We start from the raw sequence: 25,393 nt of genomic DNA on the forward strand, positions 1-25,393 counted from the left end.
GGAGCCGTGTGGGGCTGCTTCGGACATCTTACCGTCTCTCAGCTTGTGGTGGAAAAACAAATACTGTGTAATTACGAGGCAACAGGTTAATAGCATGAGTTTGGAACTCCAAAGCATTTTGAGGCTGATTAGAAAATAATTTTAGAGATTTAAAAGTTGTAACGATGAGTAGAAGGACTTCCGAGAAAGAGTAACATCTTTCTCAACATGGTATCTTGTTATAACATAAAAAAACACATTTCCTTAAATTGTGCAAAAAAGTGACTGTAATGATTAGATGTTCATCTGTTTATACCAAAAAATGTTAGGAGGATGTATTGTGATATTTTTCTAGTCTTAAAGTAAAAACATGTAAAATAACATTCTAACTTTGTTTTATCTTTTCAATACACTCTGCAACCTCGTCAATATGTGTAACAGCAAATTGGTCAGGACTTTAAAAATAAGGTTACTAACAGCTGTATTCTGCGCTTTCCGTGTCATACAGCCCAGTTCATCCATTTCTAAGGTCTTCGGTGTCAATGTCGTATTTCCAGCGGTGGCAATTTCAGGTCCAGAAAGTAAAAATCCTTGTTGAAAGTAAATCATGGTCTGTATTTTTTACTTTCTGGACCTGAAATTGCCACCATTAATGCATAGTCCGTTCTATAGGCCTATAGCTGCCCCCACGCGCCCGTTACTGCTGTGATATAACTCATTACATTTTTTATTAATCTACAGTACGAAATCCAGCGTATAAATACATCAAACCACATGTCGCCGTCGCCTTAGAAGCGCTAGGTTAACACTGCAATTATACCGCAAATGTAGGGTCATGAAGACCTGAAACATTCTGGATTTTGTGTCCCCAGTGATTTGACAAGGACAGTCAATAACTCGCCGCCACACGATCGCCCAGCTGCACCAGCTTCTTTGGGATGTTAGCGCGTCTCAGCGAGGTGCTTAACTCCAATTGATCTAGTTTAAAACGCCGTAAAATTAGACGGATAAAATATCCAATTTGCTTCGCATAAAAGTGGCAGCCACGTAATTCAGAGAGCAGGTGAAAAGCGTAAATGTGTGAGGAATAAACATGATCAAGTACTTTCAGCCTAAGTACCCGTTATCAGCGCTTTACCGTGTACACGCGATGTTAATTTCTTTTTACCGTTGCGCATGTACACGCAACACTATGAAATAAAGGGATTTTATGTAACAGATTATAATGTCCACAGAAGTTTAAATAATGTATGATATTTATTTATTTATTTATTTATTTTAAATAAATGTATCGTCTGTAACGTTCTGATACAGGTGATACAGGCCTACTTTATTATTTTCTGCTAAAAACTATGTATGTCTTTTTACAACAGCGTTTTTGTATTTGATCCTCTCGTTTATTCTATTATCATACATCATAGAAAGTTCCTTCTGACATGTTTGGTTTGGTGTTTCGGAAATATGAAAGTCTAGCTCAGATGATGAAACTGTCCCGTGCTGCCTGAAATCCCCACTCCATGAACGAGACCTCAAAAAGTTTATTACTATTATCATTTTATTACTCGGCGTAAAAATCACTAAGGGTTTTCGACTTTCAAATACCATATGAAATACCATATGCCGTTATCTCCCCCACGACGGTAGTTAAATGAAAACCATTTTGCCTGCAAGCATGAGGGTGAAATACTATGACATCTATAGCATAATCCTGCATTGGTATGTTTAGTGTTTGCGAGAGCGAAAAGGTATAGAAGTCTCCTTGAAAATGATGTACAAATAACCGTGTGTTAGTGTACTGAGTGTGTATTTATGCTGGTTACGGACGTAATTTTCTGATTAACTGACAGCCTTTTGTCATGCTGCTGGGGTGATTAAATGTTAAAAATTACTCATGTTCACGGTTTAGATTCCCTGAAGTGTCACTTTTGTTGCTTGTGGTCAGAGATTCGGGATTTCGTGGTGGGAGGGAGAGGTTCTTGCCTATCGCTAATGTATTCCCTAAACCATTAGGATCTGGAATGAAGTCAAATTGAAATAAAATGCCCAAGGAAATTTTGCTATATTTCTCTGCTAGACCTGAGGGACGGAGGTTCTGTGTGTGTGTGAGCGCGTGTATATATCTGCGTGCCTGTACATTTGTGTACTTGCTTCGGCTCCCTGCTGCCCTCCTCTGACTAACCGAAGATAATGCTTCCAACAGTGCATCTCTGCAGGCCCCGTGTGTTTCATTAGACCTGCTCTTTATTCACATCTGACAGCTTCTAGAGATGTGCTCTGTCTCCATAAGCCATGGCTGCATACAGCAGTGTAATAGGGGCTCTTGGGCAGGGTGAAGCTGAGGAGGAGGAGCACGAGCGATAAAAACAAAAGAAATTTCACTTCGGCAAGTAGTTTGACGTTCCTCCACACCGGAGTTATACCAGGTTTTTGGGCTTTATATGGGTGTCACCTGGCGCTCCCAAGCCATGACAGGATTGCACACGGCCTTACGTCTTTGTCGTTTCCGTTTTATGTCACAGACATTTACTGATTATAGGTCCATTAGCGATGGTCTCCCAATGACAGACAGAGGCTCCCAGCAACCCCAAACCATCACAAACACCTTGCAGGGGTTACAACAAGGACCCATGTCATAATCTGGGGGGGGGGACTCTCACACTGAATCCTTCACATACCGCCTGGTATCTCTGCTTCCAAACATCGGACCAACGATATACACGGTAAATTGTACGGCAGGATTCTCACCCATGACAGTGATGTTAGCCTGAAGAGTCTGATTATCACTCTGCTTCTGGGAGGTGAACTGTTAGGGTGGGGGGCTTACAATATTTATCCATTGATTCATCTGCAACCGTGTTTTGATTTTCTGACACTAAACCCCCCCAGCCATAACCAGTGCTAAATGTGTGACCTATTTCCCACGTCACCCTGTATATTTCACCTGTCACTGGATGATTGATTCCTTTCACAGCAAACTCCCGGGCTGGTTCTTCTCAGGCTTACCTAGAAAAAGTCATTTGTTGTTTCTTGGAAACATTTAATTCTAAAGCAACTTGCGATTTAATTTGATTTTTAACTTGCATGTTGGGATTCGCATTCAGAGAAATTCAAATTAAGCACTTTCTTAAGATTGCTAATTGCAGGCCTCTCCCGGGTCTCATCTGGGAATACAGACAAATGAAACATTTCAGCATGATGCGTGTGAATTGTTTGTGGACTGTCTAAAGGAATCAGAGAATTGTAATTTATGGCACGACTTTTGTCTACATCTGGGAAATAAGACTTTTTCCCTTTCAAACGGCCTTTATCTGGGTTTGGGTGGAGAAAGAGATATGGAGGCGTGTGTTTATAACCAAAGCCGTTTCGCACCAACTTCTCGGCTGTCTGACTTTCTGCCTGTCAGGATTAACGCGAGAGCAGCCAACATGGAACAGCAGCATCTTAAGGCAGGTGGTAGCAGGCGGCTTTGTGAGATGGAAGTGAGGCGTGGAAAACAAGCACGCGTGTCCTCCTGCTTCCCTTCCCTTTGTTTCCTTAACCTACGCCTCTCACGTAACGCGCCATCTGTCAGATTACAACCTGCCCCTGTTGCCGCGGTTACAGATATTCGTCGTGCATGCCAGCTGGCTGGGACAGTGACTCACCGCCACAAACCTGCCGGTGCGAAATCAGCACAGGGTTTGCATTTACCTTACCTCTCTGAGGGACGTATGGGAATTCTTCTTCTGAGCAGGGCCTCAGGCCCCCCCCAGCTGTCTCCCAGACTGATGACTCCATTGTAACACCAATTCCCATTGTTCGGTATAGTACTGTATCTTGATCTGCTCGATCTTCACCCCTAGTCGTCCTACTGGGAGTCGCTGTGTTTGCTTGGCTGGCAGTTTGATAAGTATCACCTGGTGGATATTTTGCCGAAACCGTTCAATCAAAGCTCTGGGCTCACCGGGGACTGAAAGCATGGCCGGCCAATCGTGTCGGCGAGAGAGGCTGTACCCTAGGGCGGCGGCTTCTGAGGGGGGGCCGTCTTAGCCGGTCTGTTTCAGCGAGGTGCACACCGTCCGAGACAAAGTGGAATTGACTTTGCGGTCTGTGCGACGCCGGTACAGAAGAGCCATGCAATGTGGGGCACTAATTTCACTTTGCCTCAGGCAGGGGGCACCTGGCCATTGCAATGATGGGGAAGGGGAGCGATGTGAAGGACTCTGAGAATCTAGCATGATCCGACTGAAAGAAACGGTCAATGAAGATGAAGAGCAACATTTCGAAAATGAGTAAAGATTGTTAATAGAACCATCAAGCGATTGTTGTCAATCGCATACACAAGCATATTGCAATGAAAGTATTTTATAGTCTGTACATTCAGTATATAATTTAAATGTAAGTTATTAATCATCGTACATACTATTCTCCCACTGGGGTATCTAAACGACCTGCCAAAATAACGAACTCCCATTGCAGTCAAATATAGCTTGTAACCTTACAAGCAAGGCTTTGTTTCTGGGTTCTGCACCAGCATGCCACTTGCTGTAACGCTGTGAGATGAAACATCCACGAATCTTTGGGACTGCAGCGAGTAGGAGTGACGGCTTAGCTTTGCAGTTCTGTGGCCCCTGGATTACCCTGCTCTGTCAGCACACACAGACACAAACACACACAAAATCTCAATACATGGGCAGAAAATACAAGCATACTGTAGAGGCTCAGACTGAGTATATCTTGAAGTAAAAGCATTTTAAGCTACTCTATTCTCCCGGGCCATTTCTGTATGTATGTATGTGAGCGTGCTTGGAGTGTGTGAATGTATCATTAAAAAATAATCACCTACATTCAGTCAAGATTCCTTGTGAGCTCATTCGAAAAGGTGGCGATCTTTGAATTTAATTTTTAATCAAATTATTTAACGTGGGTGCATCTTTGGCTCCGTGGGTCGGCTTCTGCACACCCACAGGGTTTGAGGTTCAACTATCTGCTCTGTGTGTGTGTGTGTGTGTGTGTGTGTGTGTGTGTGTGTGTGTGTGTATTTTTCATGTTCTCCCTCTGTCATATAAGGTCCTCAGTCAGTATAAATTGCCCATGAAGTGTGTGTGTGTGTGTGTGTGTGTGTGTGTGTGTGTAAATGTCCTCTGGGAAGGCCTTGTCCCCTGTAATGGCAAAAATAGTCTCCGCCCCCTCCCACACATGCACACATCTGACAAGAGTAAGCAATTGCAGGATTTATTTAATGCAATTATAATCACTGTAATACTTACTCTCCCCTTGTCAGTACCTGTGAAAACACAGGTACTTTGAATAGGTTTGTTATTCCTAATTTAAAATGACGAATGAACTAACACAATCTACAGAGCATGCGAAGGAGATGCTTTGCGAGTAGGCGACTGAATTCGTTCGGATTTGTCATTTTAAAATGGGAGCAGCTGTTTTTCCTCAAATCTCTATCTTGCGAATAAAACACTTTATTTTTAGTTTGAGGCTGAAACACACAGAATCATTTGGTTTTTTTGACTGGAATTCCATTCTTCCGCTTTTATATTACTGCTATTTTCAACAGTAACGTCTTACAGCCAATCATCTAATTCCTTCTTTTTGTGAAATATTTAAATGAGCTCGTCTATGCTATGGATGAACACCAGGGGGCAGGACAATCAGTTTAATGGTTCAGCTGAGAATGCTGTTCGTCAGTGTTTGATTAAAATTGACACCATGCTGGCTTATAAGCATTTCAGGTTAAAGATTGCTGTACACTGGTACACTGGTATTTTTATAGATGGAAAAACACTGGCTGTTGGCTTTTTTATGCTTCAGAATACAGAATCCTTTTAAGAAATCTCTCAATTCAGGCTACATTCAGATGAAATGCTCTAAGCAGCACGTCTGCATATGTGCCCCTTCCAACCAACACCAACCAGTAATATTTACTCTTTTATATAAAAATTAATGTCGCTTAATTGTTCCACTTAAATGAGCAGCAGTCTTTCTGGACTTTGATTTTGTAACTAGCACAAAGAAATCTGGGTCCCTGATAACTGCACCTTCTACCGGTCTCAGAAAGCACTGCGTAGATTTACGACCCATCGAAACCAAACTCATTGCAACATCTGTAACAAGATTCACAAAGTTGGATGAAAGATACAGATGGCCGAGGCGCGTCAGGTGTATAGCAGCCGGAGGTACCATTCTTTGCCCGAATGGGCCCTTTTAGGGACAAATATCGTAGAAGCAGCCAGACCGATCGGCTCTGGATTCTATCTTCTGCTTTTCCCGCAGTAACAGAAAAGCTCAGCGTCTCTTTCCAGCCTCACATGATAATTAATCACAATGATCCTGCTAATAGAAACACTATGGAATATTAATTGAAATGAGCTACAGGCTCATGTTTCTCTCTGGTGTGGATCATTACCCCCTTGGCGGGATTAGAGCACTGGATCATTCCGCTCTTTAGCCAGGACTGGAGTTTGGAAGAGACCGGCGCGTACATTTAATAGAAGGGGGATTTATTGTTACGCGATGGGAACAGCTAAAGGTGCTGGTGTAGGAGGAGATTATGTCCTGTTAAGTTATTGTCTGTTTCCCTGAACTGTCATCCCAAGTCGTCACTCGGTAAGTTGTTTCACTTAAGGATGCGTGAGTTAAATTTCAACGCAGGTTTTTCACCTACAAACCGAAATTTCGTATTCCTGTTTGCACCTGGAAGCATTAAAATTGGTCACATTTCATCTATCTGAAGGAAGGCCAGAGTCTCCCCTGTGAGTCTGACATTGAGGAAAAGCTTTAAAATATCATATATTTGCTCTTAGGTTTACTTCTGGGTCCATTGGGGATAGATACTGTAGACAGTATGCTATAAATTATGGGTTTTTAGGGTTTACCTAGCCGTCCTAGTGTCCCATTTCAAATGTGTGAATATGAATATCGAATCTGGATAATATTTGTCATTTACGCGTATGGTATTTAAATATTCATTTGAATATGGAAATGTGTAAACATCTAAGCAACTGTTGATATGAGGCCTGTCAGTATGTTATCTAGATGGAGAATTAATCGATATGCTTAAATGTATTCATTATGTCATGTATATAAACAAATATCTATAATGTGTCGTCCATCTCAGAACCTTTAGAATCGGAATCATTATTGCCGCATGACCAATGCTGGTGGACTTTTCTGTGTCACAGATTTCATAGCTATTAGGGACATTGTAGTGAAGAGAAACACGGAAAACCCAGAATGAGGCACACGGGGGCTTTAATATGGGGGGCAGGCAAACAGAACTGGAATCGCCGGGTCGGTTCGGAGTCGGGGTCGCAGAGCAGGAGAAGTCAGTCCTACACAGAACATTCCAGACAAGAGGCGGGCATCAGTGCTGGGGAAGTTACTCACAAAACTAATCCATTAAAGACAGAGGTGGAAAGCTCCTGTCCAGAAAGTACAAATCCACACCAAGATTGTTTTTCAACCAGCGATTCGAGGACTCTGACTGACTCTCTATACTCCATCTCTGTCTTTAATGGGTCACTTTTGCGAGTAACTTCCTCAACACTGGTGGGCACACAGGGAGGGTCTGAGGGGAAACCGGCACTGAATGAGAGGCAGAACAGGGTTAAGTAGAGAGCGGAGCAGGTGTCTTCACTCTGGGAGGGGGGCTGATGCTGCGGTGTTTTCACGAAAATGGTGTAACAAGAGATAACAACAGACAATTAACAGTTACAGACAGATTAAATACGGGACACAAAACACACAGCGGAGAGGAGTAAATGCAAGGTATATAATAATAATACAGGCACAATACAAACAACACACCTCTGGGACCCGGGTTCGAGTCTCCGCCTGGGTCACGTGTGTAGAGTTTGCATGTTCTCCCCATGTCATCGTGGGGTTTCCTCCGGGTACTCCGGGTTTCCCCGCACAGTCCAGAGACATGTTGAGGCTAATTGGACTTGCTAAATTGCTCGTAGGAGAGCATGTGTGAGTGAATGGTGTGTGAGTGTGCCCTGCGATGGGCTGGCCCCCCATCCTGGGTTGTTCCCTGCCTCGTGCCCATTGCTTCTGGGATAGGCTCCGGACCCCCCTTGACCCAGTTGGATAAGCAGTTTGGAAAATGAATGGATGGGGCAAATCACTAACATTCTGGGAAAGTATCTGCCTTACTCTTTAGCAAAAAGTAGAATACTTGAAGTTCATGTTATTAAGTATGCTTGAGTATAAGTACTTCTAATGTACTAGAAAGTATACTAATTTAATACTTCAAAGTATAAGTTTAAGTATTAATGCACTTAGTCTTAGACTTCTCTTTATACTTAACAGTATAAGTGAAGTATATTTTACTATACTATTCTTAAGTATATAAAATATAGTAAATAAAAAATAAACTTCAAGTATACTGCCTCAGTCTTAGTATAAAATAAGTATACTCGTAGTACACTTGAATAAACTACTTTTTGCTAAGGGTATTTCCTCATGCAGCTCACAAACTGTTTTACCTGGCCAAGCAGGACATTTGTTTTTGCATTACAAGCTGTTATTCGCAGCCAAACATTTGCTTTATTTCTGCATTACAAGATGTGGGGTGGGGGGAGGGGGGAATCATCTGGCTTAAAATGTCGTTCAGCCTGCGCACACACAGACCTACATGTTCGACAGTATGCTGTTAGTTTAGGATCTGAGGCTGGGTCTGTAGTAAAAGCAGTAGCAGCCAACACAGTTCCGGTCGGTGGTGTCTTCAGCTGTCCTGTAGAAAAGTGTTGTATTTCTTTACATGCAAACAAACACTATACCTGCACACAATTATAGTACACGACTGATATACCCCTTTCGATGGTACATGAAACCTCTTGGTCCTGTGTAGTCTTGTATAATCCTGCGCCATTTTCTCGATAGATGCCGACCTTGCAAGCCAATTATACTTTGTCTCGGAAAGGGGGCGCCGGTGTTCTGACGAGTTGAGATACCTATCGAGACGTGTTATGCGCATGTGCAGTTGCACCGATTTGGAATTTTAGGGTTTTTTGGGGGGTTAGGGTTAGGGTTAGGACTATCGATTAGCCCTACGGTAGCCTACCTAGACAAAGTAGCTCAACTCGACAGAACACCGGCAGTGAAGTTTGCCCAGGGCGCCACATGGACTTCTATCGGTAGGCTACTGCCCAACAGTAAAGCCCTTATGTCATCAGACACGTCGCATCATTTCATAACTATTCCTGTGACCACTGTTATACTGGAGAAGTAAGTGAACCGCGAAGCAGTTTGCACATACTTCAGCTCAACGAAAAAATAGCAGGAATGTGGGCTCTGTGTAAATTTATTCCTGAGAAGTTGACGCGACGTCATTTGCAATTTGGGTGAAAGCGACTGATGTTTTGAGCAACAACAGGCGCAAAACGTGTTTGTGATTCCACATATAGAGCACGGTTCACGATGTGCATTAAGCTTTCTCTTAGAACGACTTCTTGCAAGTCATTTGGAAAATTGCAACGCCGCCGTATCGTAAATTGTGTGACAGATCCAACTAAGTGGGCAGAAGCAAAATATCTATTAGGTTATATATACTTTTTAATGGCTGCTTCAAAAAAAATCAATAAACAATTGGCATCTGGGAAATGTGGATTAGCGGAAAGATATATGTTTCTGCATGCGGAGGAAAAAAAACCCATAAAAGATGACTTAGGCCTATGTGAGAAACTTTTAGTTTAGTGCAGGTGTTCGTATATTTATCATGTTTAACATCTGCGAATTTTGTGGAGGCGAGCCTGATGGCAATTCTTGAGAGTTATTATCTATTTTTTACGAGTAAGGGGTAATTCAAGAAATTCGTTCAGTCACATGAATAGCAATAATCGTGGTTTGAATGAAAGCGAAGTTGAAAATAATAACGAGGAGGTTAGGATCCGGGAAAATAGCGACGGGGGGGTCGCAGCATTAAATGAAACGCGGTACGATACGGAGAGGGTGGGAGCAAGAGTTGTGTCCACGCGGGGGGGGGGGGAGACCGAGACAGAGGCGTGAATGAGACCGTTTGTGTGTGTCGGCGGTCGGGATAGACAGATCAGATGTGTAAGTAAAAGAAGAAAAGAATATCAGGAGAGTGGAGACAATGAGAAATAGCCTACTGTTGGGTTGCAATTGTAAGACTTTGCATGCTGATGAGAAAGCGAGTGCCTGTCACGTCCTCCGTCCCTCAGTCCGTAGGTTCAGTCGGTTTCTCCACTGGCGGCGGTTCCGATCGGACCCAGAACTGATAGGCTGCCGGGGAGCTGGCGAGAGGCTGCGTTACATGGACACCGTGGAAGAAGTGTTGTCGGAGATCGGATCTTCGTGTCAGGCAAAATAATGTTTGCTTTTGGGCTGTATCGCTATTTGAAGCGGGTCCGACTGCAGGCGTCCAGAGGCGAGCTATCAAAAGCTTTAGGATTTGGTGGAAAACTCGGTGTTTCGGAAAATGATAAACTTCTGTGGAGTCCTTATAAGGTCTTCCAGTGTTGTCGTGTCCGATGCTTCGTTTTTAATTTATTTTAGGTATTTGTTTCGGTTCGCTTAGCATTTTGACTCCGTCTGTCGCGCATCCGTAAATTGCCATTTATACTAATTTTTGAGTTGAATCATACACGGCAATCGGTTGGGTTTCTCGTTACGTCTTATGTCTATGACGCTACATAATGAGTGTCTGACTTGATATTTAGAAGCGAAGCGATAATAAAATAGCAATTTATAAAGTTAAAAAAGTTGTATATCTTCGGTGTATAGTAGCAGACTGTATATTTAAATTACAGATATGAGTTGGGGGGTCATATTTATGAAACAGAATTATCGTAGCGGTTATTATTTATTTGTGTTGCATTTCTTGGCATTAATAGCACATTTCTGAATTTTCTACGCGCCAGTGGCTTGTAGAGTTAATTCAGTGTCGGGATAAATACTGTTAAAACCATAGATAGCTTAGTCTGATCATTATTAAGTCATGACTCCGTTTAAGTCGCCCGTGCAAACTTGCAGACTATCTCTGAATGCGGAGTAGCGGGCGATCGGGGCTGTGTGCGCTGTGACAGGCGCGCCGCTCCCCCGTCACACCAGTGCCATCGCAGTACAGGGGGGGGGCAGACCAAAGATGTGCAATTACGATCCGAAGGGGAGACCGAGCTCCCTGGCCGACGCCGGCAGGCTCTTCCTGAAACACACCACCTTTCATGGTCTGCGGCACGTCTTTCTCAGCGGATCGTACCCCCGCAGGCTGGCTTGGCTCCTGGCGTTCCTGACGGCGCTTGCTCTGCTCTTCACCTGGTCCTCCAACCGGGTCCGTTACTTGCTCTCCTCGCCGGTGCACACCAAAGCACACATGGTGTACGCCAAGCGCCTGGTCTTCCCCGCCGTGACCATATGCAACCAGAACGTAATACTGCCCAGGCGAATGAAGAAGCCGGACATATTCACCGCTGGGAGGTGGCTGGGACTCTTGGGGAAAAACTGGCAGGTGTCTCCCGGGGCTAAAGAAGCGCTCGCGTCCAACAAGGACGGCCGCGACATGGCCAACGAGCCACCTTGGTCACCGCTCTCCCGCATCTTGGACTTTAACCACTTTCTTCCCCCATCCCGAGAGTCCCAGGACAGCATGAGGCAACTGTTCGATCGGCTCGGTCACCAGCTTGAGGAGATGCTGCTTTACTGCCGCTTTCAGGGAGAGCTATGCGGACCCCGCAACTTCAGTACAGTGAGTACAGCGTGAGGGACTCGCGCTCACCCGGTCAGTGTTAGTTTCACACTCCCGGTGTTAAATCGGAACCTCCAATTTTGTTCTGGGAGATGTCCGTAAATATATTGAAACCTAGGTTTTTTTGGTTTTTTTAAATCTTTTAATATCACTAAAGATCGGTGATTAAGTAATATCGGTAAATAATCACGCGATGTTTAAAATTATCATTCTTTTCCCCATACATTGCATGTAGCGTTCCTGCATTTCCCTTGCAACAAGTTGATTTCCAAAAATACACATCTGTGGCTCTTCCTGGACAAAAACACGTCAGACTGATTAGCCCAAATGTCAACGTGACAAAATATAGAGAATAGGGTCTATTTATGTGTTTTAATTGCCGTCCGAAATGTGTTTAATGAAAGACTGAAACACCATGTCCTTGAGATGTATTCAGTATTCAGCTGTTCAGCTTGATTTGTTCATTAGGAAAGAACAGACTGTTTTAATTTGAAATGAATCCTTTTTCAGGTTGCAGGATTTTTTTACCCTCAGTTTCACGTGTTTCTTCCGGAGAAAAGCATTTCCAAGAAAAAGACCAAAGGAAAAAAAAAAACATCGTCTACCATTATTCCAGGGGTTTTATTGAAATTGCACTTAATACATTTCTCTTGATTAATTCCTTTTGCATCAAACCCTAATACCAGGTCTATTTTGAATGCTGAGGTTGTTTGAATATTTTTTCCTTTCAAAAAATGCTTTCAGTTAATGTAATACACTAATATGCTGTTTTTTTTTAGCAGAGATAATCAAGCTCTATAGTAACTGTTGGAATATTTCTATTTGTTAAGAAAAAATTTGGTGTTGAATTTGGTTATATGCAATGGATTATATTCAAATGATATTTCAGCAGCTTTTATAACTTTCTGAAAGTTTTATTTTCTACTAAAACCTTAATTATAGCCTTTAAAACAGTGGTTTTAAGCTCTGTCGCTGTAATGTGTTCTTTAGAAAAAAAACGTTCAGGCAGTGTGCAGTCTATATTTATGAATTCCGCAAATGAAGCCTTTATCAAGAGTAATTTATTGGGTCTGTAGGGATGAATGAATAGGTCTGAAAAGCATATTTCCTGAGAAATCTATTTCAGAGTAGCACGGCACGTATCTTTTGGAGTTTAGTTCAATTTAGCCAAAATTACGGCTGATGTGGATTTCAGCCTGCAAGTTCAGACAAACGCTTGGCACAGAGAGTGTTATTCAGGCTGAAACCTTACCCCCTTGCTAGCATACCTAAGGATTTGGTTCTAGCCATGAGTTCCTTTTTTCCAGGTTTTGATTGCCTGGCTTGGACGTGAGTTGGTTGTGATGTAGCTTCCTATCAATTGTTTGGAGCCTCAGATTGTGAATAGATCCTTATCGCTGGCATTCATTTATATTTTTTATTAAATGCAATGCATACACTTGTGAATGTAATGAATGCCAGGAATTTCACATATATCGCATGTAGCACCTCAGTGATGGTAACATTTTGACTGGAGTAAACTCAACATCAACCACAGTACCAGGGCAATCAATGCACCCCCTGCCCCCTCACATCTCCCTTTGTGTAAAGAAGCACATTTTTTGAGTGCAGCAGACCTGCTTACTAGTCGGTGTTTATTTGGGGCTGAATGATCTTGAATCATTGCTAACAATAGAGCAATCTCCATGCATTACTATCAAGACTCAAGCACTTTAATCACATACCTACCCTGAGGGGCTACAGACAATGTGTACTTATAACCTTTTCCACTATGGCTGCCCTCTAAGACCAAGGATCATTCTCATTGCACTTCGCTGAACTTGCTCAAAAATAGGTGTTATCCATTTTGAGCTGGGGTGATGGGAGCAGTCCCACTAGAGCATTATAGGGCCTTAGTTTGATTTCCCTTGATTTGTACACACTTTCAGATCTCAGTAAGTACCCTCTGTAATACTCCACTGGATTATTACAGTAATAATCATATAAAAAGTGCTAACTCTTGCTAAGGTCGTAGCTGTTAGCAATATCCCCCCACACCCAAATGCAGCTTCTGTTTTGCATTTACATCCTCTTTACCACATCCCATGTGCCTGCCACTTCCTTTTTTTCTGGGAATAGCATTCTTGCTACATATAATATTGTGACTTTCGGTAATCTTGGTACAGTGAATTATTGTGATATAAATTAAAAAATGCAGTGGTACCAAAACTGAGCCCTGAGGCACTCCTCTCATTGCACTGGCTCAGCTACAGCTTGCAGCTATTAAATGGCACCTCATTTCATTCTATTTCTTTGAAAACACACTGTTATGGTTTCTGACTCCATTCACTTTAAGTACAAATCTTTTAAGTGGCATTTCATTAAAAGTTTAACCAAAGTGTAATTAAAAAGTAATGTTTAATGTTTTCATTCAACTTTGATGCTTAAAGGTATGTTGACTATTCTTCAAAAAAGACAACTAAATAGCATAAAATATACTCTGTTGCTATGGACCAAGCAGTAGATTCCATTGAGTGACCAATTGCAGAACATAATGTTAATCTGTAATTGACATGATTGGTTCAATCCAATTAGCATCTGTAACATTTCCTAGGATGTTTATTCTTTTTGTAACAATTTATGAAAATATAAAAAAAACTACTTGTTCCCTGAAATTTATTTTGTATGAAAAAAACAATTTATCACATTGTCTTCAGAAATATTAACATTTCATAGTATAGACAAGGACTCTGATCTGGAAAATATAACATTATTCATAGGCTTTATAGCATCTCATTTATATTTTGCTTTTGATGTGCCCTTTTTTCTTTCAATATTTATTTTATTACGCAGTTATCAGAGGATCTTTCCATTTTCTGTGCACTGTCTCTATTTGTAGTGTTGGTATTTGTGGGCTGCATGTGATAGTCATTGAATCCAGACATCAATTGAAGTTTTAGTTTTTTATCACTGTTGAAAAATGTTTAATTTATCATTCTATTCTCTGAATGTAAAATGCTAGGAGTTGTCACAAAGACGCTGAAAAATAACTGACAAATACTGAATACTTTTTTTCTATAATGTGATTCTGCTAAACTGCATTTCACATACACTACACCAAAAGCCCTAATAGATATGGACAAAAGTACTACTACTGTTACAGAAGGGGGGAGGTGGTGGTGGGGGGGGGGGGGGGTAATCTGACAGTATGTACAATCGATGAGGTAATTTAGTGACTTGCTGGACATATCATAACATCTGCATGAACCTTCTGAGATGCATGGATTAGGACATCAGGTCTAAGGCAGCGACAAATAAACAGCAACTCACCTCTTGCCTCCTGCCTCTGAGATACGAAACGTTTTTACCCTTCCTGTTTCACTGGGTACCCATAAGCCTCAAGTGATTCCAGTCTTCTCATGTTAGAAAGACATCTTAAGGCAAAGCAAAACCTCCAGGCCATGTTTGTAGTCTGTATTGATCCACTCTGCTTTGGGATCCATGCAGGAACATGCTTGGATCTCTTACCGCAGTCGCTGTTCTGCAGGTACCGTGCAGCAACCCAACACGTTTTAGTTTCGGACCGCACTGTTTCTCATTATCATCGTTATTTTCTTCATGGTGATTAACTGCTTAAATGCATACAGTTTGTGGGAGAACTTTGGCAGCATCGGTGAACAGCTTGGTCCTTTTCGGACCCAAGCTGGCCTAAGGCTCCCAGGGAAAATACATTCTGGTCGCCTTTGAATAATTTGAAGTGCATCGGAATGACTGAAACACCCAAAAAGATCGATCTCTTTTTTTTAACGACGTAGAATGCAAATCAAGATTTTATGAAGTTCATTTTTAATTGGCTAAGCAAAATCCGTATTGAATCGGAATGTCGCGTAATTAATAATTGAATTAAATTAATGTAATCAATTCTGTAAATGTTAAACAGCTTCTGGAGATTTATGGCAAATGTATAAAAGTATCGATCATTTTCAGTGTCATTATGCAATGTTTTGGAAGTGAGTGCTGGCTGCAGGCATTTTTTGTATAATTAAATATGTTTTAATGTCCTTAGGAAAATGTGCGAATGACATATTGTTTTCCAGCTTGTGTCTTTGTGTTTCTGAATATATAGACCCTGCATAAAATATAATAAAAATGATAAAATATGGAATCTGATTTAGAATATTTAAATTAAAATCCTAACTGAAGTAAAATTACACGGATGTAATAGGACACATGCAACACGCTTGGCTGGCATAGTGGTAAAGATCAAGTGAACCATAACCCTTGTGCAAGCAGCCCTAAGGTGAAAAAACAAACTCGAATATCTAAATTCATAAACTTTTTGAGGGGAAAATAGCATTACATTCTGTCTCGAGCTGTGACTGAGAGTGTGGAAGGGATCAATCATCAAATGGCAGGTGACATATACAGGCTGGCAACAGGGTAACAATACTGTCCACTGGGAGAATGGGTGGTCACACATTTAATAGTGATTGCAGCCGGGGGAGCGGACAGTGCAACTTGCCGCCAAATTGATGGATAAATATTGTAAGCCCCCCCCCGGTTTTGATCTTGGACTTTCTAACAGTCCATTACCCCCGGACTCTTCAGGGTAACGTTGCTGTCATGGCGTGTAGCCTGCGGGGGTTGTGCACTTCATGCACGTTGTTGATCCGACGTGTGGAAGCAGAGATACCAGGCGGTATGAGAATGAAGAGGCTCAGTGTGAGACTCTACCAGCTGCTGCCCGACAGCCCTCTATTCCAAGGCCACCAACCACCCCCCCCCCATCCTGGTTACCACAGCAACTCTCACTAGCTTCAGCCTTCTCTCTTTATCTTCATTTTTTTTTGTAATTCTCTCATCTTTATCATTTTATGACAATTTCAAATCAGTGATGTTTTGCCGATTTACCGACTGCCTTTAAAACGCTGTTTGCGCTTTCGTCATTCACGCACAGTTCTTTTGAGTTCAGACAGTTTGTTGGTTTTTATTTTTACATGAAGAAATGACCCTGAAGGTTACGTTGAAATTATACATAGAAAACAGTGTTTGAAACCTGCGTGAAATAGTGGATGATTTACGAACTTTGTAGTCATGGTAACGCTCAGCTACTTTTCTATTCATTTGTTCATTTCTGGCGCAGACTGTAGGGACAATTAATGGATACGAGTAAAATCTGACCTTTATTTTACTGTCAGCATTGTCTGTCATCAGTCGTATTATTGTTTTTGTCTTTCAATTTTGTTGGTTTTGGTTTTTTTTGTGTTCTTATGCCAGACCAATGAAGCATGTGAGTCACAATGTCGCTTAAACAACCCAGCAGTCTAAGAAATGAACCCGAGGTCTAGCATTTTCCATGAATACGTTTCATTTTTTTCTTCGCTCTGAAGTCGTCGTCAATGAGCTCTCATGGCAGAATGTCATTCCACATTCCACTTCGCCGGTTATGCTTTGAAAAGGTCAGATTTCATTTTATTCTGCTGACGTAACCCCCCCTGTGATTATATGATAACATACAAAGAGCTGATAAGGGCAGGATCTCATTTCGCGGCCATGTTTAGATTTGTATGTAAAGGGCTACAGGCTGTTCCTCCTTGTTCCTCTAATAGGGATTATTGCATTCTGTTGTAATTCTGCTGAGACTCCAGCCCTGGTCCCAGAGGTGTGAGGTGACAGTGCCAACCACTGCACCACTCCCTTGTTCTTAACCACAAATAAAAAAAAAACAGATTTTAATATAAAGGTCAGTAAAACCTCAAACCTCAAGTCAGAACAGGCTCCTCTTACCAAGGCAGTGGGCTCTAGTTCACTCTGAGGGATGCCCAAATGTTCCTAAGATAGCTAAGAGATTTAGTCCCTCCAGCATGTCCTGGGTTTGCCCTCAAGTTCCAGTGGGACATGCCCAGAACTGCTTCCTTAGGAGCCAATCCAGTGGCCTCCTTAAAAGATGCTTGAGTCAACTCAGTTGACTCCTATTGATTTGACGGAGTAACAGCTTCATTTCAAGGTCCCCCAGGACTTTCTGCAATCTTCACATTATCACAAAGCGCAAGCACAGCAACCCTGAGAGAAACGTCATTTCAGCTGCTTGTATTCCCTTTTACCCACAAAGGAAGATACGGACATGTAGAGGCAAACTGTAAGCTTCTGTGAACCAGAGAATTTAAACTCAAAGTACTTACACTCCTTCACTAAGGGCAGACTCCCCCCTGCCCCCCACCTAAAAGGAGCAGTGCACTATTTTTCAAGAGATCACCATCGCCTCAGATTTGGAAGTGCAGATTCCCCTACCTGCCATTTCACACTCAGTATAAAATTGTGTAGGTGCAAGGTTAGTTGATGCCAGAAGCACAGCATCATCTGCACATGGACAAAATCATTGGGACTCACCTCGCCAACCATTGAATTCAGGTGTTTCATTCCGACCCATTGCCACAGGAGTTTATTGCTCAGTGAATTCAAGTATGACACTTTCATAGGATGCCACCTTTACGATAAGTCAGTTTGTGAGATTTCTTCCCTGCTAGTTATTTGACGGTCAACTCAAAATGGCATTATTGCAAAGTGGAAGTTTTTAGGAACAGCAGAAACTCATCCACAAAGTGGCAGATCACGTCAAGTGACGGAGAGGGATCGCCAAGTACTGAGATGCATAGTGTGTAAAACAGTCCGTTAACTCAATGACTGCAGAGTTCCAACCTTCCTCTGGCATTAACCCCAGCACAAAAACTGTGCACTGAGAGCTTCATGGAACGGGCTTCCATGGTCGAGCAGCTGTATGCAAGCCTCACATCACCAAGCGCAATGCCAAGCGTCAGATGGAGTGGTGTGAAGCACACCGCCACTGGACTCTGGGAATGTGTTCTGTGGAGTGACGATTCACGCTTCTCTGTCTAGCAGTAAGATGGATGAGTCTGGGTTTGGCAGATGCCAGGAGAACTTTACCTGCTTGACTGCATTGTGCCAGCTGTGAAGTTTTATGGAGGAGGGATAATGGTATGGGGCTGTTTTTCCAGGGTTGGGATAGGCCCCTTAGTTTCAGTGAAGGGAACTCTTAATGCCTGAGCATACCAAGATGTTTTGGACAATTTTATGCTTCTGATTTTGTGGGAGCAGGTCAGAGAAGGATGACTGTTCCCCAGTGCACAAAACATGGTCCATAGAGATATGGTTGGGTGACTTTGGTGTGGAAAAACTTTACTGTCCCACACAGAGCCCTGACCTCAACCCCATCGAACACCTTTGGGATAAAATAGGACAGTAATTGCAAGCCAGGCCTTCTTGTCCAACATTAGTGTCTGACCTCATAAATGTTCTTCTGCATGAATGGGCAAAAATTCCCACAGACACACTCTAAAATCTTGTGGAAGTTCTTCCCAGAAGAGTAGGAACTCTTATGGCTGCAAATGAGGGGACCAACTCCATATTGATGCTATGGATTTAGAATGGGATGCCATAAAAGATCCTGTAGGTGTAAAGGCCAGATGTCCCAGTACTTTTGTCCCTATGGTGTAGCAGGGGTGGTCACCTTTAGTCCTCTGTACCGGGAGCTTAATATCCTGTCAGTGGAAAACAAAAACAGGAATGGGGACAAGACACACATTTGCTGGAGACCATAACCCACTCCAAATTACTTTTATTTCGTACCAGACACAACTCTTGCTACATCACGCAAGTGTCCACGCACGCATCAGATGACACAGCTGTAAAGTCAATCTTTGACCTTTAGCCTAGGGTGCTCTGGTACCATGTATACCTACACGCATCCTTGTGTTCAAATGTGATGCTCAGTACGATTAGTCCATGACTCGCGTAGAAGTCCCGTAACAATTTACCACTCCTGGAGTCCATACTTCCCAATCATTCCCTTCATGCTTTGAAGTCACACAGTAGGAAGGCATGGTCTGTAGGGTGGTGCCTTTTTGACTATCTCACCCACTTTATCCAAGAAGGTTGGGTACACTATGGTACTTTTGGAAGAGTTTTTCTCTCTGCAACTCAAAGCCACACAGAAGCCATCCTCTTGTCCCCTAGGAAAAATTCCACTTGCACCTTCTCAGCCTGGATCAGCCACACATACCTGATATCATGGGAAATTCCGGAGTAGGAAGGATACTCCCGATGAATAGGTTTGGTTTCAGAGCCCTACTCTGTGTGGAGCCATCTATTTATCGCTGATAGTTTTGCATCTCCAGCACTAATTTCCATTGCTTTGGTTTGATCCATCTGGATCCTTTCTGCTCATGCTTACTACCAAAATAGCATTGCATCTGACCCCCCCCCCCCAGCTTTCACCTGAGCCCATAATGTGGCCCCACACAGTCATTTCCGGTTCTGCCTGCTTGCGTGATGTGGGTGGCCTGGCCACTAGATATTCAACAGCAAACCACACCCCCAGACCTTCGGAGTGCTCTGGGTTTTTTGGCACCTTCCATTGGGGTCTTTGTTGGCTACTTGCTGCGGACCAACGAGGAGATCATGCTTATGATCATACACTGTGGATCGTTAAAGCATGCAAACCCCCCCATTCCAAAATCATGAACCTTCGAGGGGATGTAGTCATTTTCCTTGTAAAAACACTGCTTCTCATTTCAAACCTTGCAATTGCTGGCATTTAAACAGCTTATGAAGGCATTAATAAAAGATGGCAGAGGTGCTAGCACTGGATCTTCACACTGTCTGAGCTCCAGACTCATAGGAGGGGGAAGATGTTTTTACGCTCAGGGTGCTGAAGTTGAATCGACCAATAGACTTTGTTGGGTTTTTTTTTGTGTTTTTGTATGTTTTTGCATAACTGGTAGCTATCAACAGCTAGCAACAAGATAACAAACATGAAAACATGGGCTGGCTACAACCACTTTCAATGCATTGCGAGATGAACATAATTCTGTGTTTTTCTTAGCCAAAAACTATAGTCATGGGTATACAGACTGATGTACTCTGAGACTGCATTACCACCAGCAACCAGAGAGGGTGCTGAAGTATCCTCACCACCTCTACCTCCAGCACTACTGACCGAACTTTTGTATTTCTACAGTTTATAGAGCAAGTGACAGACTCTGCGCCAAATTTAATACATTTAATATATTCATTACCTTATCTGCTTTTTGTGCTTCTACCAGGCGATATTCAAGGGGACATTGGGATAATATACATTAACAAGGATCCACTTTTCACACCAGGAATTTTAAAAGCAGAGTAATAATGCCTGAGGCAGCAAATGTCTCCTCTGTGTGATTAAGGAGGCACACAAACAGGCTCTTCCAGACTGGCGCAGCATGAATGACGCACATCTGGTAATGATTAATCCACACACAAAGAACTCCCGTGCTTTTTAAAACAGATTTTAAATTAACCAATGTCCTTCGTCCTCACATTATTTATAGACTCGCTTGCTTGCTTTGAACTTCATGGTTAAAAAGCATCATAATTAAAATGCGTTAAGGACTGGGGAAAAAACTCCAAATAAGTACTTTAAATTTTTAGAGGGGTTTCGACGTAATGTCTGTCAAATTGTGACTAAATATTGCTAAACGTACCGTCATATAATTTGAAGTGGTTAATCTTTGCTATTGTAAAAGCACATTATTGTAAATTACTGTTTAAACTTGATGTGGTGTGACTTCTATCATTTTTTACGCTAATTTGAAGAATTAGATCCATTTGCAAACCTGTAGTCTACAAATACAAAATGATAATTAATGGGGCAACCTGTGGCTCTTCTGGTTAATACTCATGACTGGAAGGTTGTTGGGTCGAATCCTGACTCACAGAGTGATTTCAGTGTTGGACCCTTGACAGAGGCCCTTAATCCCAGTTGCTGCAGGGCCTGTCAGACCCTGCTCTCCCCGTCACTTTGGATAAAAGCATCTGCTAAAATAATAATTGTAATGAAAAGTTTGGTAAATGATGCTGTCACTTAACCAAATGAAAATTGCCACTGCAGCAGTGCACCTGAATATATCACTGCCTCACTGTATTAGTCTTGGTGCTGATTTGCTATTTTTTCTTCTTCTCGTTGCATTAGATTTTCACCCGATATGGCAAGTGCTACACCTTCAACTCCGGGCTAGACGGACGCCCTCTCCTAATCACCACAAAGGGCGGGACAGGGAATGGCCTGGAGATAATGTTGGACATTCAGCAGGATGAATACCTGCCTGTCTGGGGCGAAACAGGTGAGCTTCATTTTAACCAGAGAGACCTTATTGTCCCTTCTGAGCTGTCCTCTCTTTGTTGGTCCTTTTTTACGCCACGTTTCTCTATGTCTGCTGTTTAAAATGCACCCAACATCCGTCCATCTTCCATAACCTCTTATCCCGTATAGAGTCACTGTGAGTTTGCAGCCCTTCCCAGCCAGCACTGGGCACCTTGGGGCATCACAGGGCACGTGGAGGGGCGCGTCGGTCCATCACAGGGCACATGGAGGGGCGCATCGATCCATCACAGGGCACGTGGAAGGGTGCGTCGGTCCATCACAGGGCACATGGAGGGGCGCGTCGGTCCATCACAGGGCACATGGAGGGGCGCGTCGGTCCATCACAGGGCACGTGGAGGGGTGCGTCGATCCATCACAGGGCACGTGGAGAGTCGCATCGGTCCATAAGAGGGCACGTGGATCCATCAGAGGGCACGTGGAAGGGTGCGTCGGTCTATCACAGGGCACGTGGAGAGTCGCATCGGTCCATCAGAGGGCACGTGGATCCATCAGAGGGCACGTGGAAGGGTGTGTCGATCCATCACAGGGCACGTGGAGGGGCACGTCGGTCCATCACAGGGCACGTGGAGGGGTGCGTCGGTCCATCACAGGGCACGTGGAGGTGTGCGTCGATCCATCACAGGGCACGTGGAGGGGCACGTCGATCCATCACAGGGCACGTGGAGGTGTGCGTCGATCCATCACAGGGCACGTGGAGGGGCACGTCGGTCTATCACAGGGCACGTGGAGGGGCGCGTTGGTCCATCCTAACTGCCTCTGTCTGGACTGGGGGAGAAAACCGGTGGATCCACACTAACATGGATAGAATATGTAAACAGGTAGGTGGGGCAGGAATTGAACCCAGAACCATAGAGGTAGGAGGCTGTGGGGCTACCTGCTGAACCACCGTGCAACCTTAAAAACAATAACCATCCATAGGGTCTCATTGGGGGGGTTTGCCGGCTGGATGTTAAGGTGAGATTAACAGGGGCGGCCAGTCTTGGAGATCCGCCTGTCAGAAGGCAGATTTACAGATAATCCCAATTTGCCAGCTGATGAAACATTCGCCATTTTTAAAATTTTTATTCACACAGAAATGTGACCACGGGTCAGTCACGTGCACACTGCTCGCTCGTGCACACTGACACCCACAGCGGGCACCGCGCACAAGGTCTCACCCGTACAAACAGGGGTGAGCTGTGCCCAACACGGCCATGTCTGCTCACTGCCCATTGTACGCATTTCATCATAGATGAGCCCCATAATTGAAAATAGGCACAATAAGCACATTTGGTGACCAGGGGGGAAAAGGGAATTTTGAATCGCCAAGGGAGAATCCACCCCCCCACTAGAGAAAAAGGATCGCAGGGATTCCTGGAGTAATTCCCCCCTCCTGTACGAAAAAGGCGGCACTTTCAGTTGGTCCTGCATCCTGTGAAGATGCAGTAACGGCAAATACAGACTCAGACAACATCCGGTAGTCTGTCACACGGCCTCCTTCATCACTTTGCTTGCTGTTGTTGTGGTTCACGCACAGGGCAGCAGAAAGACTTTTCCCGCGTTTCTCCGTGTGTTTCCTCCCACAGACGAGACGTCATTCGAGGCAGGGATCAAAGTCCAGATCCACAGCCAGGACGAGCCGCCTTTCATCGACCAGCTGGGCTTCGGGGTGGCGCCCGGTTTCCAGACCTTCGTGTCCTGTCAGGAGCAGCGGGTAGGCTGGGGGGGGGGGCAGAGGGCGTGGTGGAGGGGAGGTGGAAGATGGCTGCAGGTTTGAGAAAGGCCTGACTCCTCAGTAAACCCATCCAGCTGAGTAAGAGGCTGAAAACAAGCTGCTTTGAAAACTATGTCAGTTGGGCAGCTGTGTAAGGTAAGGCAGCCATGTGAAGAGACTGTGTACAGGGGCGTATGCAGAGGCGGGGCCAGAGGGAAGCTGAATGGCTCCCAGAGTGCCCCCTCCTCTGTCACTCACCAATTTGAGACATGCCATTGGTCAATGTTAATGTTGGCCCTTCATATGAATTATGGTCGTCCTCATGCCAATTCCACTTTAAAAAGAATCAAAGAATCACCCCTGACTGTTTGTGCCTGAATTCCCAACATCCTTCCCCCTAGTTAGACATTCGGCTGTGTGTCAGAAGCATATAACTCCGTCGTTTAGGCTCTGCAGGGTGCACATCCAGATGGTTGTTTAATAATCACCTTCACAGCTGTAGCTCATGATTTCACCCCTCATCTGGCGTCTGACTGTAAAAAAAATTGTAGAGGAAACATGACGTAAGTTAACCGGCGAAAGTTCGGCCCACGTGTTTGACTGCCGGAAGTTGCCAGACAGCAGTTTTCTCCTGCGCCGCGCTTCGGCAGTTTTCTGGAAGGCTTTGCCACTATCCGATGGCGTTTGGATTAGCCGAGAGGATAGCTCTTCCTCGAGATGCTCCCCTGTGTGGCAAAATGGGATGAGGAGGGTTGCAAGTTTCTGCGACCGGCTCATCGGAACATCCCAGGATGCCCCCGGGGGCATCACCGGTGTGTGGCGGTGGGCGTGAGGCTTTTCCTGGAAAAAGTAAAAGTGTTAATGTTCACATGAAAAGTACAGCTGATACACTGTCCATTAGCCTTTCTGTTACATTATCAACAGCTTTTCTAGCTGCCCCCCCTTCCCACCCTCTCCGCAGACACTTACACAGTCTCAGCGCACGATTCTTCGGTTCACATGATTACTGAGGATGGTAGTTTTAGTTAAATAATTTTAAAACTTGCCTTTTAAATGAAAAAAATAGCTTTTCATATTAAAGAATGACCCCTCTAAATGAGGGCTGCATGACACTGGAATGTGAATTCTTCGCGATAAATATTGTGATATTCATGAAACAGAAAAGGAGTTGAACATGTGCCTAAAATAAACCACAGCTAAATAGAACTTGGCATTTTGATTATTGTTATTGTTATTATTGCTTGTAACTGCCAAGATTTCAAAATGCCAGAAAGGCATTGAAACTGATGTAAAAGCAGTATATAGTGTGGTATGATGTCTAGACAGTATAATGGTATGAAAAAGTCTATTCTTGACCCAGCTCACTGTTATGATCTTCGCAATGTGGCAATTGCATGTGCATGATACTTACAGTTATTTACAGTTATTTATTTATCAGACATTTTTATCCAAAGCAATATACAACTGAGAAAGGAAAGTCAGCCAGTCCCTGGGTTAAAGGCCATAAATATTGTAGAATAATACTAATGTGTGTACGTGTGTGACTGTGTGTGTTTGGGTGTCATGCACACATTTTCTCTCCAGCTCACGTTCCTGCCCCCGCCCTGGGGTGACTGCAAGTCTTCAGCCATGGACTCAGACTTCTTCAGTACCTACAGCATCACTGCGTGTCGCATTGACTGCGAGACGCGCTACCTGGTGGAGAACTGCAACTGTCGCATGGTGCACATGCCCGGTAGGGTCTCAGCCGGTTCGCCCACACACACGCACACACGCATGCACACGCAGGCACTCTCAAACCTGCCATCGGCTCGCAAGCTATTAA

At 43.7% G+C, this 25,393-nt stretch overlaps 1 protein-coding gene across 4 annotated transcripts in view; it reads left to right on the forward strand.

Annotated features, from left to right (window-relative positions):
• asic1b (acid-sensing (proton-gated) ion channel 1b) overlaps positions 1-25,393 on the forward strand; it is a 140,222-nt gene that overhangs the window by 106,131 nt on the left and 8,698 nt on the right. For 3 of the 4 annotated variants that reach the window (XM_049023504.1, XM_049023500.1, XM_049023502.1), the window contains 3 exons: positions 21,684-21,834; positions 23,441-23,568; positions 25,153-25,303. In XM_049023504.1, the coding sequence (XP_048879461.1) occupies positions 21,684-21,834; positions 23,441-23,568; positions 25,153-25,303 (430 nt within the window). Of the gene's footprint in view, positions 1-9,983; positions 11,678-21,683; positions 21,835-23,440; positions 23,569-25,152; positions 25,304-25,393 lie in introns of those variants that run through there. The other variant, XM_049023503.1, reaches the window with a different exon arrangement.

This window comes from Brienomyrus brachyistius, chromosome 8 (assembly GCF_023856365.1).
Source record: "Brienomyrus brachyistius isolate T26 chromosome 8, BBRACH_0.4, whole genome shotgun sequence".
NCBI classification, from domain to species: domain Eukaryota; kingdom Metazoa; phylum Chordata; class Actinopteri; order Osteoglossiformes; family Mormyridae; genus Brienomyrus; species Brienomyrus brachyistius.